The 20159-nt window shown below is 36.0% G+C and overlaps 1 protein-coding gene across 1 annotated transcript in view; it reads right to left on the bottom strand.

Moving 5' to 3' along the window:
• The window catches only part of ed (hemicentin protein echinoid), a 249377-nt gene extending 229465 nt beyond the window's left edge, over window positions 1-19912 (bottom strand). Inside the window, exon 1 of the mRNA XM_089635966.1 lies at window positions 19444-19912. Within this exon, the coding sequence (XP_089492092.1) occupies window positions 19444-19498 (55 nt within the window). The 5' untranslated portion in view covers window positions 19499-19912. The remainder of the gene's footprint in view (window positions 1-19443) is intronic.
• Window positions 19913-20159: the final 247 nt, after the last annotated feature.

Here is a 20159-nt window from a genome sequence, read left to right as displayed (position 1 = left end):
CTAGAATTAATTAAGTATTACAAAGAATTAATAAAACATGAACTAATAATTACTGGCGACGTTGAAAGTTTACTAATAAAATACAGGTGAATTCATATTGTGGGGGACATTGTAGGTAAATACGCAACACACACTTTATTAAAAAATCTGATTCATCAAAAAAAAACGGTCCGAGTTTACAGAGATAAAAATATTTACAAATAAGACAAATTACTCTAGTAGTAAATATTGTGGAATGTATTTCAGACATAATAATAATAAGTAAGTATTGAGAAACAGACAACCGGAGTACACAAACAGGCTGAAATATGTGAGCGTAGAATTATTATTTCCTAAGAACACACACCTGACCTAGTTCACCTTGAAGTCAAATGTGCGTAGAGATTTTTTCTGTATACATACATATTAAATTTGTAATACATGATTCAACATTAACATGATTACAATATGATGGTTATTTACTGCGTAAAATATTGTCGTTTGGATTTTATTTTATTTTATTATACAGCGTTAGGATTATATAGAATTATGAATATCCATTTGTGAAAATTTTGTAAGACTGAAGGAAAAGGACGAGTTTAACTGTGTAGTTACTGAATAGTTCCGAACATCTCAGCCTATCTCTCCCTACTACCTTTAGCCCTATATCCTTATTATTGGGGATGACATACTCCCAATGGCTCCGGCAGTTGGTTCTCTCGTGCGGTATTTAAAATTGGGAAAGAAAAAAATAAGGAAATTTACCAGATTACCTGACTTCAGATCCAATGAATACACGAAACAAAAGCCATTTAAAGGCCGGTCAGTGGCTGAGTTGGCATCGAGGTTGGGTCCCACCCAGGCGTCATGCGTTCCTCAGCTGGCTAAATCCTCTATCACGACACAAGCAACATTTTCCGCTTACTGTGGTGGTAGTAGGAGATTTTAAAATATTGTCAGGTTATTCGTAACCCGGGAATGTTTGTCTTTCTTATAAAAAAAAACAAAGTTTTTAATTCTATTTTGTAGTCACATTGTAACGAAGTACGGGTAAGTACGTATGTTAAAATAAGCACATAGATGCATATTATATTTCAAAATATTGAGGTTAATCGGGACCAGAATCAAGGAGCTTACCGCTCAGTCACGGAGGTCGTCAGATTTAACACTTTTGAATAACAATATGCAAATGCGAGGCATACGGTGTTGCCAGGTAAACAAAACAATAAACATGTTTATATACAATAACATGGTTGAAGATTGTGCAAGTTTGAATAACGACTGCGCCATAATGAAAATGGTAGGGGTCATCGAGGGCCCTAAAAACTATCTGTCGAAGATCAATATCTAATGGTCGGCCGGCGTGGTCTAGTGGTATACGCTTTTGACTACAGATCCGACGGTCGCGGGTTCGAACCCGGCGTGCGCAAATAAATTTTATTTGATTAATTTGTGTTATTTCACAATTAATTAATTTAAAATAATATATAGTATATTTGCGGCACGTTCCAGAGTGGAAGATACTCTCAGTATCGCCCTGGTGTAAGACCACCATTCAGAATTGAAACGTTGCTTGAAATGGCTTTAGCCGTGTTTGGTGACCAGATCTGAATAGCCAGGTACTTCCCCACCTTCCTCTTCCCCATCTCCCTCCCCTCCCCAATACCCTCAGCCTCACAACATACCCCAATTGGGGATGCCATAGTCTCACTGGCTCCAGACGGGAGCAGTTGGGACTCTTGTGCGGTAATACTGTAAAAAAAAAAAAAAAAAAAAAATTCAAAATTATAAATAATTATCCCTGAATTCATTAGTTTTGCAATTAATATTAAATTATATAAATCAATCGTGGCTGTAATTGTGATTGTTCTGCAATATAAACACTAACAAAACACGGATAAATAGTTAATTAATATGCTTATTGTAGGCTCTCTTAACTTATAACTAACAACCCCGATTAATGTAAAAAAAAGGTACTTTATATGAAAAATATGCAAGCAGGTAGCCGTATCTACGCTATTAAATGCAGAAGTACGAGAGATAAAGATTTTATTTTTAACAACAACACTATAAAAGCTATGAATTCCTCCATTAGAAATTTCGCTTTCAATTGCATTAAATAAGGTTCGATTCTCTTTTCTGCAAACGAGATATTATTATATGTTATAATCAAACAACGTTAGACGCAAAATGTTGCAGAAGAATTGATATAACGATAACTGTTATTAAATGTGTTGGTATTTTCATTTGGTAGTTAAAGTTAACTAACTAAAGATTGTAACGAGACGCGACTAACTACTCGTACCACGGTTCAATCATAAAACTATGCACATACGAGTTCTTCCGCTTCTATTTCGCGCCAAATCGCCTCGGGGATATTACCAACATGGAATAAAACCAGTTTCAACTTTAGCCAAATTCTTCAACCTCAAAACTTGAACACCATAATAACAGAATATGAATACCATACAAGTGGTAAAAAATGAGTTCGACGAGTGTAGGTACATTCGCCGAGTTATGTACTAATAATTATAGGCATTACATACTTTGACAAACAATCGCTTTAGAAGTGTTGTTATTGAAAGGTAATCAAATGTCTCCAATGGCCTCCAAAGCGGAGAGTTCTGATAAGACCAAAATGGAAAGATCAAATCAACACAAAAGCCTCGTTATAAAAGTGGATAAAAGTTTGTTTTTGAGAGAAATCCTCTCACATAGACAACATTCTGCGGAAGCTTGAAGGAATTTGAACTTTTTATGAAGCTTTTATAAGCGAAAGAGGCCCATAATAAGGCGAAGATGCGATATAAATTATAATTATCTGGTAGCGAATGTGAGACATTTCACCGAGGCGCCATTCTTCCAAAATGGCCTGGAATTACGTTGGAAATTATTAGGTCTTTAAGTTTTATATAAAATAATTCCCATGGCAATATTACGTACTAACTCAAATACTCTGTTTTCCCTTCATTATAATACCGCAAAGTGACGCCAGAGACCTCCATTGTACCCGGATTAAATGCCAAGTGTTGATATTATTACACGAGTGTTACTATTCTTTTTTCAATGAAAATAATAACGTTTTGTGTTACAGTACAAGGATATTATAAGGTCAACCCCAAACACCATTCAAAAGGCACAATGAGATTATGTATTTGCTAAATAACTTCGAAAAGCATTGTCCACAGTTATAATAATATCCACGCTACAACAGTGGAGGTACTTTCAACAATGATTATTTACATTCCTTATCGTCCAACATGCTCTCTATTACCCGCTACTACCGCTTGCCTCTCTAACAGCAGAGAGGTGACACACTTCGAAAGTTATTTAATGTATCTAACCTACCTATTATACATTAACTTTCCTTTCTTAAAACAGTATCCACATGTTCAGAAGTTTTATGGTATTCCGCTGGTTTCACAAATCTGGATTCAGCCTCGAATCACGGCATAATTTACTTTACTCCTTCCGCGCAGGTTATTTGAACGAAAAATTCACAGGCAAACCATCCCGTAGTTTACACAACAATTTCCTTCAGAATTCCTTTGACAAAAAATAAAGATTGAATCTTTATTTGGGGAGCAGCCATTCAGAATGTTTCATGGTTGTCAGTCTGACGAAATGGGACAGCGGAAGATCAAAACAGACAAAGCATAGGTTGCTTTAAACAAGCTTCGGAGTGACAGTTCGTGGTCATGTGACGGAATTATTCATCGCCGACCCCAGTTCACTCCAGCATTGTGACAAATAGGCTCCGTTCACACAAATGACTGCAATCTATTAAATTTGTTTCCCTCGTCCTAGCAATTGCACCCTCGGCATTAATCATTAATCTCCGTTTGGGGTTTTTATGAAACTGTTGCGTTTCCTCGTAAGACGGTTTAGCGTTTGGGCGGGGTGACTTCGGACTTGCGGTACGGAAATTCGGGGATAAAAGGCTCAGTAAGAAGTTTCGGACCATAAGCCCGAGAGGGTCGGACAACTTCCCGACTTGTATCTGTAATTGGTTCACGCCTTTATATGGAAAGAGCACGCCAAGCGGACAGGGTTTGTGATCTTCGAATGACCCAAGGAATAACGAACAGTCTATCTAGAGATCTCAGATAACATCCGAAGATATTTGTGGAAATATTCCAGCATAAACTATGCTCATCAGTTTCGTAACGAAATTTTAAAGCTTTTTTTAAAACAAAAAGATACACTTTTTTTAGGATTAAAAAATAATGCGCTCGAGACAAAAAAGATGCAATCACAAACACGTACGAAGATAACTTCCATTAAAGTTTATATCCAAACGTGGCGCTCTAAAATGTCGTTACGTACCTAATGTTAATAATATTTTGAAAAGACAAAAGCTGAACGACGATTCACCTTCCTTTTGTTTTTCTTCTTATCTGCCTAGTTTTTACAACAACATTCCTAATCGCTCCCCCGAGCCTCGGGACGAACACAGAACACAGCGGATAGCGAGATGCGAGTAGCTGCTACTCGGCTCGAGGGACCAAACCTAATTTTCTTTCTCGTCACATGTTTTCCTCTTTCCTCATGGCTCACATCTGATCCTCTCGTATCCCGGTTCCCAGTTCCCGGCATCGGCACTCCATTTTAAAGTTGGCATTGTAAGGCGTAAGTGCCTGTTTTGTAAGTCATTACTTTATACCGAGCAAACCAGATAGCAATCCCGCGGGTAAAGTGGTGACGGGCGCCACGAAAACTCCCAAATGATATCTACCTACCGGTATAAAAGCAATATAAAAGATAGGTAAGGGAATTCGTCAAACTTCTTGGAGAATATAAAAATAACTTCGGAAAACTTTTGAGAAACAACAACTGCTCTCCACTTGAGAAGAAGTCCAAATAAATAACTGTCATTTATAATTGATATTGCCACCACAATGTGCAGCGCTTGATACGCCATTCTCTAATTCGCCTCAATTGATCGCGTCGAAACTTTTTCAAGCTGAAATGAATCACTGGTCGTGCGGGCAATACTGAATCAAGTTGCTTGGAGGGTTTCAATAAGTACTGAATAGTTCCGAACATCTCAGCCTATCTCTCCCTACTACCTTTAGCCCTATATCCTTATTATTGGGGATGACATACTCCCAATGGCTCCGGCAGTTGGTTCTCTCGTGCGGTATTTAAAATTGGGAAAGAAAAAAATAAGGAAATTTACCAGATTACCTGACTTCAGATCCAATGAATACACGAAACAAAAGCCATTTAAAGGCCGGTCAGTGGCTGAGTTGGCATCGAGGTTGGGTCCCACCCAGGCGTCATGCGTTCCTCAGCTGGCTAAATCCTCTATCACGACACAAGCAACATTTTCCGCTTACTGTGGTGGTAGTAGGAGATTTTAAAATATTGTCAGGTTATTCGTAACCCGGGAATGTTTGTCTTTCTTATAAAAAAAAACAAAGTTTTTAATTCTATTTTGTAGTCACATTGTAACGAAGTACGGGTAAGTACGTATGTTAAAATAAGCACATAGATGCATATTATATTTCAAAATATTGAGGTTAATCGGGACCAGAATCAAGGAGCTTACCGCTCAGTCACGGAGGTCGTCAGATTTAACACTTTTGAATAACAATATGCAAATGCGAGGCATACGGTGTTGCCAGGTAAACAAAACAATAAACATGTTTATATACAATAACATGGTTGAAGATTGTGCAAGTTTGAATAACGACTGCGCCATAATGAAAATGGTAGGGGTCATCGAGGGCCCTAAAAACTATCTGTCGAAGATCAATATCTAATTCAAAATTATAAATAATTATCCCTGAATTCATTAGTTTTGCAACACAGCGGATAGCGAGATGCGAGTAGCTGCTACTCGGCTCGAGGGACCAAACCTAATTTTCTTTCTCGTCACATGTTTTCCTCTTTCCTCATGGCTCACATCTGATCCTCTCGTATCCCGGTTCCCAGTTCCCGGCATCGGCACTCCATTTTAAAGTTGGCATTGTAAGGCGTAAGTGCCTGTTTTGTAAGTCATTACTTTATACCGAGCAAACCAGATAGCAATCCCGCGGGTAAAGTGGTGACGGGCGCCACGAAAACTCCCAAATGATATCTACCTACCGGTATAAAAGCAATATAAAAGATAGGTAAGGGAATTCGTCAAACTTCTTGGAGAATATAAAAATAACTTCGGAAAACTTTTGAGAAACAACAACTGCTCTCCACTTGAGAAGAAGTCCAAATAAATAACTGTCATTTATAATTGATATTGCCACCACAATGTGCAGCGCTTGATACGCCATTCTCTAATTCGCCTCAATTGATCGCGTCGAAACTTTTTCAAGCTGAAATGAATCACTGGTCGTGCGGGCAATACTGAATCAAGTTGCTTGGAGGGTTTCAATAAGTTATTTTAGACAGAACTGAAATCAGAAGTATTTTTATTACAAGACTACTAACTTGGTTCTTTTACTTTAAGACTAATAATTTGTATTTCGCATTACTTCATTCACTGTAGCTAGGTAGTTCAAGCCGTGACTCGCAAATATACGCAATAGGCTAATTGTGTGTCCGTGACAACAGCGGTTTTGTAGAAACTGGATTGTTTGTTAGTAATAGTTAGTCACAATCACGGGTGCCCTTTCACCAATCAAGTAGCAAGTCTGGTAAATGGAGTGTGTTCGAGTAGCTCATTCTGCTTTCGTTATAGCCGGCGAGTATTGCAAGAAGTTGCAAGAAGCGGCCAGAGGTAGCGAGAAAGAAAGGGCATAGAATGTCTAGGAACAAGCGGATACGGCTGCACGAACTGCTCTAAGAGCAGCGTCTTGGGACACTTTTATGGCAACGGCAAGCTAAATACGCCGAAGCTGATATTTCACCGCAGTCCAGATCGTGCAACTAACTTTTGAAGTTGTTATGAAAACTTACTTTAAAAGTATGCATTTAAGTCTGTGAAGATACGACAACTATAAACTTTAACAAAGTAATGTTGTGATGAAGCGACGCAAATAAAGTCTAAATTATCGAACAGCTCTCTAAAAAATTATACAGTCAAGTCCTGAAGTCACAGAACTGTAATATTATGTTCCCGCATTGTAGAATGTATGAACCCATGAACCGGCACTTAAAGCTCAAGTACATGTGTGTAACACGCCTTATGTCGGAATGCCTGTTCCTGAGGACTTCTATATATAGACTATCTAGACACTTCACATTACCGCGTTCGTCCGCCATTCTCAGACGAAGTTCCGCAAAAGGATAAGGCCGCAAAACAGTCCCGAATGATTTATTCATCCGGCTAAATTCGAAGTGAAGCCTGAAGGATTACACTGACCCGCGCGCCGATTTGTAAACATTCCGATTTAAAACGAAAATTGATCGGAACATTAAAGGGGTGGGTTCAAGCGGAGGCATTTATCAATCTAAACATCTTGAGAAACACTTCGGATATCTTTTATTTTATTATTTATACTGTTCAGGTTGTTCTGGACGGGTTGCGTTTGAACATGATAGAATGGTATCTAAACGATATCTTAAATGCTTGAAATCTTTTCTTTGGAGGCTTTTCTCTTCTTGGATATTTTTTGTTATTTTTCAGGGATGAAAAGAGAGAAAGTTTTAACCCCAGTAGCCACCCAGACAGTTTCTTTGCGTTTCTCTAAGGGTTCATTCTTATTTCTTATTGCCAGACACTGCACTGATTAACTGCTGAAGATAGTGGGACTGTAAGTCAATTTATCTTAGCGCGTTAAAATACCTCGCCTTCCGTTCGGTTGAATTAGCCGTCCGATGGAAAGAAGAAAAACAACTTTCTTCCTACTAACGACTCGATTTCCGCTCTAGAAAAAATATTGTGGCTGCTCGACAGTGCGTATTCTATAAAACAACGGCACCTGCGGCCCAGCGCCCGACAGTCCTGTCATGAGCGAGATTCGATTAAAATGGCCATACTAGCTACTTACTACTTACTGCTCGCTGATCGCTAGCACATGCCATGCCCATTTAAGTTCCACGAAGAAATCAGACTTGTTGAAGTGGTTTCAGAGCTGGTATATCTCCAATTACAGAACGCCAATCAGAACCACTCTCTGAGAAACGCCGGTAAAAGTTTAAAGTTTTCACCAGATCCGAGTGTCACGCGGAGAATTTCTCGATTCAGATTAGGTAAAGGTTGACGTGAGCCGACAGTAGGCAAACACAACGATGCCTGGAATTATTAAACTTCCACGAATAAACGCATTAAAGGGAAAAGTCCACAAACAAATTACTATATGAATGTACTGGGGAGGTCGTTGCTGAAACTTTGTTGATTAATGTACACCGTGGCGAAGATACTTTACGCACGTGTAGACTCACATGTACAGTGTACCGCTAATGATTTGTGTGATATTACGGTGGCAGTCGTAAAGAGATACGAGGTGTTTTTTTATCTCTTTGAAGTGAGTAATGGTTAGGCACGAGGATGGGAATCGCTAGAATAAATTAGATTTTATGAACATTTTACGACATTGAACACTGGGATTCTGAATTCGCAACATCAAAACACGCGAATATTATCGCACTTGAATCGATTGACACTCGTCAAGTGATGATCTATTTTAAGAATGAGAAACGCAAAAGCGACTATTTGTCGGAACCATTGCACTGGAGCATCTTTTGTCACGATATTTGGAGCGATGTCTCGCCCGATTTGGTCCGCCAGATCATTCGCCCCGATTAATTATTGACCACATCTAAATGGCCACGTAATAAATCGCAATGTCATTCCTGAGTTGGACATTCACCATACAAATACAGTAAAATACTGCGAGTTACTTGCTTTATAAAACGAAAACCGACCAAAATCTCTCGCACAAACGATGAATGATACTGTTGCATACATTGCGTTGACGGCTGACCAACTAAAAGTTTGTAGAAATAGATTATCATAATGCGAGCTGTGCACACATAAAATAATAAAAATTTTGACAGTATGATAAATGAAATATATATTCATTAAACTAACGATGCAAGCTCCACGAAACATAATTAGTCCAATTTATTTCGTTAACAAGACCATCTAGGCCTAAGGACTCGCCGTAATGAATGAGGGACAGTCACGAAAGGGCTTTTGGTTTTAAAACTGTTGTAAGGGAATGTCACAAAAAGGTAACAATGAGCGTCCGTAAAGCTCGTTTGACGAAAGCCACTCTCAGCTATTAAACGTTATCTAGGGTCACAAGCTGGAAAAAGGGATTCACTTGAGGACCCTGCCAGAGCAAATAGACGCCACTCCTTCAGAATGTAACCCAACTAATGCAGGCCATATAATATTGTATTTCAAACGAAACCGAAATCAAATTTAACAATTCGGAGTTTACAATTTACAACCAGTAATGGTTTCTCGAACCGAGGGGGAAATTGCTTCTATTCTGCGGCATTATCAGATATAATTATATTTCGAAGAAATAACAGGAACGATTTTCAGGTAAATAATTTGACAGGTCCAAACGGAAGCAATTAAGAACGAGCCATTGAATTTGTTGCCAAAAATACAATATTATAATGTACGCATATCGGAAGCTATCGGAATTTATCAGCTATAGCTATTTCACATTCCCGCCAATACGGGACATAAGGAAGGAAAAAATAATATAATACATTTTGATCTGCGGGAGCGATACAGTAGAAATGATACGACTTTTGTCAATCTCTTTTTTGATTGAAAATTATAAATGATTCTTCTTCATTCTCTCTTCTTCATTTCCATTACCTATCGGGAAAGTGGTTATTTATATCTTAGATAAATCACCCGACTTGGGGTTAGAGGAAATTGCCGGGGCAGATCCAACAGCTTTAAACGGGGAGTTGAGTTCGGAGGTTGAATCGAGAGATTGAAAATTCATCGATAAATTTTAATTATTCTTACTTAGCGGCAGGGCTACATAGTACCTACCTTTCGATGATACATACTGATATTTTTCTTAGGAAGGCAGGTACTTCGATGTAGGTGCTTACCTGCAGCAAGGATATAAAAACGATTATTTGCTTTAGTGCATTCAAGTCCTTTTAAGGATTGATTAATCATTTTGATTTCTGATTGATGTACATGCAGAAATCTAATACTCTTCTGACTTTGATGTAGCTGTTAAAATATAAATAACTCTCAACTATTTTATCGCGCCAAAACCAAAACCGACGAAAGGGGGTGTAATTAAAAACGATGTTATCGTCAAATCCTCGCCTTTGTTCTTGGTGATTTTACTATCTGCGCCAACAGAAATAATACATTATATATTGTTGCGGTTTAAGTCTCGTATTTTCTTGCTTAATTAATAGGCGACGTATAATCTGGGGAACGAGAAGATACATAATATGCTAAACTAACGCACGTTGAATAATCAACAAGATAAAACTAAACAATACTGTTTAACATATTTATTAATAATTGATTTCAACCGTCTACTACTCAGAGGTTGTATAGACTCCATACATGGAATAATAGTTGTAACTTAGCACCGTGTCATAAGAAAAAATGTATTCATATATTTTTTATTTTATTTAGTCAATTATTTCAGTAAATAATAATAACCGAATATTAAACAATAAAAAGTTATAATATTGGTTAATTATCTCGTACGATATGTGAGAAAAAAATAACATAACGTCATATGTTAAATTTCATAAATTCATCAATCTGAAATCATAAATTTCTAAACGGTTCAAATTTGGCTACGACGCGCGACGTTGGTAACGCTACTGACTGCTATTACAGTTGTCACCGAGTCCCGGGAGCGTATGCCTAAATACCCGACGCGATATCCATTAAAATCCCGACGTCTCGTGACAATAACGTCCTTTTAATGTTTTTTTTAAATAATGTGAAACCGCACAAGAGTCCCAACTGCTCCCAACCGCCTGGAACCAGTGAGACTATGGCAAATTGGGGTATGTTGTGAGGCTGAAGGTAATGGGAAGGGTAATGGACCTTGCTATTCGAATCTGATCACCAAATACGGCTAAAGCCATTTAAAAACGCGTTTCAATTCTGAATTGTGGTCTTACACCACGGCGTTACTAAGAATATCTTCAACTCTTATTTTAAACTTCAAAAGTCGCGCATTGTTTTTTACGAAATAGGTAAATGTTTTTAAAGCATGTAAGTACATTAATTTTAATATAAACAATATGTCTAAATAACTCTAATTGATTTTTCTAAACAAATAAATTATATTCGTCGATTGACTGCAGGTAGGTACTTTGGAATGTTTGTTTGATCATTTCCAATGCTGCGTTACGAATTATGGGAGAGGAACGAAGCAATCGCAAGCGGCGTTTCGCAAATGTATACGTAACACGATATAAACAATCAAAACATTGCTCTTTTAATAGGTAAGTACCTGCGGTCAATCGACGAAAATAAGCATTAGAAATTTAAAACAATACTGATTAAGAGAGAGTTAAATAATTATGTCGGACCATAGACATATTAATTCCTATGTCTGTGTGTCGGACATTTACCAACGCTGCCGAAATATCCCTAACGGATAATGCGTCGGGTATTTACGAGTATGCAACACAGGATTGAGCCTACAGACGTTGGCCGGTGTGACGTCACAAACGCCGTCCACATGTTATAGAAAATCTATTCGTCAACATACAATTTTATTAATTTATTTGTTTTTGGTAGGAAATTAAAAAAATGAATATACACAATTACTTCATGGGTCATTTGTTTAATGTTAAACAATTCGCTTGATTGTAAGGAAGCAATCGTGCAGACAATTTCCTATTGCTTTTATACATACGTGGAAGTAAATCCACGAATACTCATCGTTTAATGGAAAACTTAAGAAATCGGATACGAACAATTCAACACAAATAATAGACTTTCGACATAGGAAGGCTTATCTGTGTTTTTGAAAGCAAGATTAATTAAGAAAATAAATTAACAAACTCAACAAAAGAGATAAAGCCGCAATAAACTTTACCAACGGAGATAAATCAAGCTCAAATACTCAGAACAAATAATAGTGAAAAAAGATATAAGATAAATGGAAAAGGACGAAGGACGATAAAGGGCCTTGGAAGTTCAGCCATAGGTGAATAAAGAACCATTTTGATTGAAATAAAAATAATCAATAGGTAGATATGTACAAAAACTTTCACTGGCGATTCTTGAGCATACGACAGTCCCTAAGAACTATGTGCAGATTAGCAGTTTCGCAGTAGAGTTATTCAAAGTTTGTTTCTTCATTTTTAGTGTTTTTGATAATCAAGAAATAGTGTTGTTTGATATTTTGCATTTATCCATATTTATTTAATAGGAAAAATATATCATCAAAAACAGTACAAATGCAGAAACGATGCTTTAAACAGCTCTACTGAAAAACTACAAATCTGCACATCCGACATTGTTCTCCGAGACTGTCCATTTGTATACATACGCAACTAATCATGTGATACGCACCCTACTCGTATCTCACCTGTGCGGTGTTGTTGCAACTAGACGGAGTGTACATCACCTAATGGTTGAACCCATTGGCGACATGGAAAAATATTTTTTGTTTTTAATTGAAAAAAATATCATCGGTAAGAAAAAGGCCTACCCACACAGGAATCGCTCTAAAACAACTTGTACATAATATATGCATTATTTTATTATTGTGAATAGCGTACAAGAGCCAACTACTCTAAGCAATAGAAAATTAAGCAATTTATTAGCGCACGCCGGGATTAGAACCCGCGCTTGAAGAGGATTCGCAATTGAGGATCTCGCTTGGCCACTGAGGTCTACAATATATTATCATCAAACAAACTAATTTAGGTTGTGGGTCTGTCTATGATGTAACTCTGGTTTAATGAACTCGGATTTTTTTTGAATTTAAGTGTTTTTCAAAATTGGAACTGATTAAGTTCTGGAATTCAGATAAGCGATAAAGTACCTGCTAATAATATATATTTTACCAGAAAACAACATAATTCTATATTTGAAATACATATTTCTTTTGTATCTATTTCTTAGGACGGGTTGTTTCGGAGAATTTGAACAATTCATCAAATTTCAACGCTCATTTTCAAGTTCTGTGAAAGATTTTTTCAAGTTCTGTTTATATTTCAGTTCTGTCAATCAACTAGCCTACAATGATATAATAACAGAACTTGAATAGGACTTTCACAGAACCCGAAAATGAACGTTGAAATTTGATGAATTGTTCAAATTCTCCGAAACAACCCGTCCTTAGAGATAATCTTGATTTTTCAAGGGTCTGCACTTTTTCCATTTTCATAAAAGCGTTATTTACTAACACGGGTCTGCGCTTATTCTATAATAAGTTCCACAAATAATATCTAAATGACGACCCCTAGATAACGTGACATTATTAAATGCCCGGATAAATCTAAAGCAAACTGGGGTAATTTCAGGCCGCGTTCTCTATTGCGGCGGTTTGTTCGAAATATCACTCGCATCACATGAACCAGCGTCGATATATCTGAATTTAATGGAAAAAACTTTTCCCGAATTTCGATATTGATTTACGACGTTTTATGAATCGCGGTGGAGGTACCTACCTGCGATTTGCCTGTAACCTGTGAGCCCTGGGAATGTGGATTCCCCCAAGGAACATATAGCAGAAGTGAACCATTTATCAAAAAAATAAAACTATTTTTTTTTTCAAATGCAATACATGAAACAGCTTAAACGAACCTTCGATGTGATATTCACCCGCCTTTTACAGTGTGTAAATATAGTAAAAATATTACAAATGTTTTACATTAAAAATGAAAAAAATGCGATGGTAGTAATAAAAACAATTCAGTCCACGGGGAAAGAACATACGAGTAAGTGGAAGAAGAAAAAGAGATTCCGCTGACAACTCTTGTAACTTCTCCGTCTTTCTCGTAATATACGACGCATGTTTGTATAGGTGTAGCAACCTTTGTTGAATTCATCATACTACTCACACAGATGCATAAATCACATACAGCGTGTTTCGTTTGGCCTTTAATAAAAAATAAAAACAGTTAATGATTATTTCACAATTTAGAGTTCAAAGCGAAAGCCGAATATCGTTTCATTTAATTGTAATTAAAATACTTTATCGGAATGTGATAAACTTTAGGGCTGATTTTAAACGAGAATATTTCAACACAGTAAACATATAAACTTACTGTCTCTTTTCCGCTAGTTACAATAAGCAGGCGTAAATGAAACAATGGACATCGCGCATTACTATTTTACAGGGAAATATATATGTATATAATATTACAAATGTTTTACATTCAAAATGAAAAAATGCGATGGTGGTAATAAAAACAATTCAGTTCACGGGGAAAGATCAACTTGAACCGATATGAATAGAATACGCTCTTAGCTTCCTAACAATATTCTTTTGACAAGCATCGTATATACTTGCTGTCTTCCGCTAGTCACAATAATACTTGTAAAATTGTATAGCGCCGTTTCGTGAAAACTCGCCACAGGAGCGCTGAAATAAGTAGGCGTAAACAAGACAAAGGGCTGTTCCTCGCCGGGGGAAGCGTATACCGATGCACAAATGCATTCAATGCTCTAAGCTTTTTCATTGCAGCCAACTCTCGCTGCGTTAAGAAGATGTGTTTATTTCCACCGCTTATGCCCTTCTAATACCCACACACCCAGTATCTACCGGTTTTATAAATTAATACGAACCTACGATTGTTTGTAGTAAACCTAAATACAATTTTAGTAACATGAGAAAATGCGATAAAAAAGTCGTAACAAATCTTAAAGTAGGTATGTGACTTGCTTCGAATGAAGAGAGATTAGCGAAAATCTCGCATGACTTAAAGCAAATGTACTCCTAACAAAGAGCAATCAGTTATGACTGGTTAGTTTTCTCAGTTACTTATCTTCACAATCGAGAGTCTGGTACAGCTTATTATAGATAAGTGAAGTCTATATTTGTTATACCTCCAATAATAAGTGCTCAAGGTAACTTGAATTTATCGACAAAACTTTCTAATAGTCGCCTGCGCTAAGAACTCACAGGCACGCTATGCCTTCCCTTTAATGGTGCACTTTTTTACAAAAGAAATCTACCTGCTAAAATTCGCAGGGCGGATAATATGAAAAAATTAACAAGAAAAAAAGCTCCGCACAGGTAAAGTGGAGCCTCCTACATACGGTATTTCCCGAGTATGTATCGGCCCAATGCACGGCAGTGGCCGCCAACAGCAATATCGATACCTTTGAGGTCCGTTTTGTAAAGGGACCCTTTTGTAGTCGACACGTACAATGTACAGCGTGGTCCCTTACCTTTTAAAGAGAATTTCTCAGCGATCGCACCGTACCTTTGCAATCTACTCGACGTATGAAATATGGTTGATTTGCTTTGAAATATTTCCCATGGTCCGTAATACTTCTCTCGGGTGATATTCGAAACCTACTTAGACAAGTAGATACGCTTAGGATAAGAATTCCCAAGGAATTTTGAGTCGAAAATTTTGTGTTACACAGAAATATGGGTTAAACTTTTTATTACGTTTGAACAAGAGAAACGAGTATGTACAATAGTACCTATCTAGTAAGTAAGTATAAGTTCCACTAGGTTATAAGATTCCTTTTCATAAGAATTCAAGACCTCATTTTTTAAATATTCTGCACACATGAGACCGTCTTGATTACTCTCCTCCTGGATTTATATCTTATTTGATATCTGACGATGTCGTGAGTCGTGAGGTGACATTTATGTAACCTTATTATAAGGATGGTGATTTGAAACAGGTCTTGAAGGATCATGTTGTAAGGGGGAGTAAACACGAAAATCCGACAGAATTTGGCTGTTAACGTTGAAAGCTAGTTCCTGAGAGCATTTAGCATTGAAATATCAGTAAAACAGAAACAACATTCCCATCCGCCGTGTGAGCTTGTCTGAGATATAAAATTACATATATTATACGGAAAGCTGAAAAGTTACCGAGAAAGAAAGGAAAAACAATAAATGAGATAGAACACCGTTAAAAATGTAGTGGAGTTCGTAGGCTGAAGAAATATCGCTAAGTCCGTACATAAAGTATATATTATTGCGTTCTTTGTTGTTTACCTAGAAAATATTTTTACAATAATGAGCTGTTTGGTAAATATACTATGCCTGTCTAGCTGGAATGTTTCCCGTGCGAGGCCTGGCATACAAAACGTCAAATGTGTACCAGTGTAAACGTTCATTTTACACAAGGAGACAGCATTCAAATTTTTCAATGGCATAAATATAAACCTTTTTAGTTACTTTCTTGGCAGATAATGAATTTACTCGCCTGCCTGGGGCCTAGGAACCGAAATAACATTATGTAAATTAAAATCAAATGCGTATACACGGAGAAAAATTAGTATTAATAATTAATTAAGAATTTCTTCAAATTATTGGTGATCAGGTTAAAACCGGGATTGCAGGCCCTAAACGAATGAATTAACAGGATTAATTATAAATTTTCATTAAATTACGAACATTTTATCACGATGTCGGAACACGTGTTCATGAAAATTCGAATTGTAGTATGATGATAATATATTCGTAACTAAATAAAAGTTTATCAGGAAACCAGTTCATTCGTTAAGGTCATGTAATCCCGTTTTTAACTGGATTATCAATAAATTGAAGAGATTCTTAGTAAATTAGCAATACTATTTTACCCATTTTTCTCCGTGTAGGGTGTAAACTACATTTCTAGTGATTTAGTGTTCAGTGACTTTGAGCAGACAATGTCCAAAATATTGTTATTTTTAAATAACGCAGAAAAACTCACAATTAAAACAATTGTTGATTTAACATTTTCTATCAATTATTACGAACATTATTTTGAGAGTGCAAAGGAAATGGACAATCGGATAAATGCTTTTTATCAGATTTGCACAAAATAATGATTATTCACGGAAATTGCAAAAATCATAATCAACAAAAACATTATGTTAAACTTCCTTGAATAAATACGTACCTACCTATTAGTATTAGTAATAGTACCACCGTAGATTATATTGATTGTGTCTATGCTCATAAAAAATGACATTCCCTCCAATAAGGATAACACAGTACGAGTTTTGGTTAATGTGACGAAAGTACGTTATTTACAATTAGTTCAATACTTTATCACGAACATATTTAAATATTACTATAGGTTCAATAATTTACCATGAATATTTTAATTGTATTCCTTTTGTTTAATACTTTTCCATGAATATTTTAATTGTATTCCTTTTGTTCAATACTTTATCATGAATATTTAAATATTACTATTAGTTTAATACTTTATCACGAAATCTTTAAATATTACTATAAGTTCAATAGGTACTTCATCATGAATATTTAAATTGTATTACTATTAGTTCGATACTTTATCATGAATATTTAAATATTACTATTAGTTCAATAGTTTATTATTAATAGTTAAATTGTATTACTATTAGTTAAATACTTTATCATTTAAATTGTATTACTATTTGTTCAATACTTTATCACGATTGAAGTGGGTAGAACTCTATTTTAAATATTTTGTCCCACAATTTTTTGGAATGAGATTTTTTTAAATCACGAAATGTAACGACTAGCCAAGATGAAAACTGAGAAATTATTTTTCTCTAGAATAAAAAAAACGGTACATAATATATTATGAAGATGATAAAGAACAAGGAAAAATTTAACTTACCAAAACAAAATTTATTTTTAAGAAACCCAAGTTAAGAAAGTAAATTACAAAAGTACAAATCAATACTTATAGCAATACCTATTTTATTACTAATAATAGGTTATGTTTCTTACATTCAAAATGACCGCCTAAATATATACATGAAATATTAGTTTGCCTTGAACGAAATAGCTGTTTAAATAGCACTATTTTTGATCAGTGTAAGGTTTTATACTTAAAAATGATATAAATCAGAATTATGAATGATAAAATCCAAACATTGAAGTCTATCAAGAAAATTTTAGAAATTCCAAAAGAAGTGTTTCCATTTGAATAAATATTACAAAAATATACCAATACATATTTCAATTTTTCATTTTGACAATTCGCTGTGGAATTTTTTCCCTCAAATGTCGTGTTTGAGGAATAATTGTACCAGTCTGAAAATGGCTACAATAAGCTGAAACCGGTAACGGTCAAAATAATAAAATAAGTGGAAAAAGTTTTAAATTGTAAAAATATCCTATAACATGAATTAATTTAATTTCCATAAAAAACTACATTCTATAAATGTATAGGTTACAACATAAATATGTGTTTATACTTAATTAGATAATATTGGTTACAAATATAAATAAATAAGAATAAAAACATATGTACATTTGTAGAAATGTATTACATATTTGTACAGAGGCCTTGAGGTGATTTTGCACAATAACAATCGCATGTTTTTGTCGAAACTTGATGAAAAAAAAATGCTACACAGGCTTCCAAAACCTATGTATTTGTCAGATACATTGCGACAAACGTAGAGTTAGTGTTTTTAAAATAATGTTTCTGGCAAGAACTTTATTTAGGTTAGTAAAAGTTAAGAAAGTGTTATTTTATAATAAATCCATTGTTAGTGGTACAAGATAGTAAATATAAGAAAAATTCTGCTTCATTGATTACCTACCAAATAAACGAATACATCCTCATTTAATGTCTAGCAGAAGAAAATTGGTTATTATTTATAATAATTACTGAGAGTGGATTGTTAATTATTGAGTTCTTAATATTGGCTAGGTACCTAGAATAACGGACGTCATGGTGTTTTTTCGTCTCAAGTAAGAAGCGCGGGTTAATTTGAAAATTATTCACATAAGATGAAAAAAAAATGATAGTGGGAATTTTGGTGCTCTCAAAAAGAGAACATTACGCAAAAGAAAATAATAAATTTCAGTAAAAAATGGAAGACATCCACTAGGTAAATATTCTACCGTACCTAACTTTCTACATTCAAAAGTTTTTTCAAGATAATATATATACAGAGAACAAAAAGTATATAGTGATATTTATATAGTTAGTTACTTATTGCCAAATCCCGAGTTTTTATGTTTGAGTAAATATGTTTTTTAATGTATTTTATTTGTCGCAAAATGGCATTATCTTATAAAAACGACAACAAAGAATTCGTCTACAACCGTAATAATGTGAATGCAGCACTGTTAACTTAACAATATTACGAATTTAGAAATCTACAATAAACAATCAAAATACACACAATAAATTACGGTGAAACTGGGTAGGTAGGTAAGTGTTAATAAAACGAATTGCTACATGAACGGGATAAAAACAAAAAACACCAAAGCATATCTTGTACATCAACAGTGTCGTCATAAGAGTTAATTCAAGAATGTGGCCTGCAGATGTGTTGTCCTCAACATCGCAATAAAAAGTATGATGATTCGCTAAGAGATTGTAAGAGTTTTGCTTGCATTCGTGTAGGCGGAAAGGCAATGGTGGCTGGTGGCTGAACCGGTTTGGATGCAAAAGCCAACAAGGCCAGTTCCCGAGGAGAAGGGATAAACTCACCTGTGATTGAAGACAACACCAGAGAACTCCGCACATCCCAGGACTTGCTCCCCATCTTGAAAGAAGTTGTTATCTTCCTTCAAAGTGGCACGCACTAACTGTCAGAATCCAACGGTCACCACATCACAATAAATTCAGATAAAAATTCAATTCACTAGTTTTATTATTATATTTTCGCACTAATAATATTCCCAGGTTGAAAGAACTTCACCGTACACTATGCTTGCATTAAAAATGCCTTCACCGTATCCATTCTACGCCACTAACACTGAAAAAACTAATGAAAGCACTCGCGAATAATGAAATGTTAACTTTTATAAAATTGTTTATTTCACTTAGAACTTTTTTAGAGGTTTGGATCGGAAGTTGAGCACTTTGCGTCGATTTGGAGAAGTTTCGAATGTATCGCCGAAGTAAACGGGCGCGAACGCTGAGTACACGTGACACGTCGTATCCAACCGAAAGCCGGTCTCTCGCTGGCTGCCGAGCGAGTGGGTCTCTCTCCGCACGCGAGCTTCGGCCCGCGCCGCTAGATGGCCGCCCCAACGGCCGCCAGCCACACCGCTCGTTCTGTGCCCGTGCGCTCTGTTCGCTCAAGTTCGCTGAAGTTCGCCCTGTTCGCTGAGGTTCGTTTAAATTGTGACGGCTGACGGCTGCAGGCACGCGGTACAAGGAAGAAACCTCTGTTGCAAATAGTACCAGACAATAATAGCCAA

This window comes from Hesperophylax consimilis, chromosome 9, assembly GCF_061612785.1.
Source record: "Hesperophylax consimilis isolate HC1 chromosome 9, BYU_Hcon_1.0, whole genome shotgun sequence".
NCBI lineage: Eukaryota > Metazoa > Arthropoda > Insecta > Trichoptera > Limnephilidae > Hesperophylax > Hesperophylax consimilis.
Note: the sequence above shows the minus strand (reverse complement) of the source record. Positions and strands in the feature narration are given on the sequence as shown.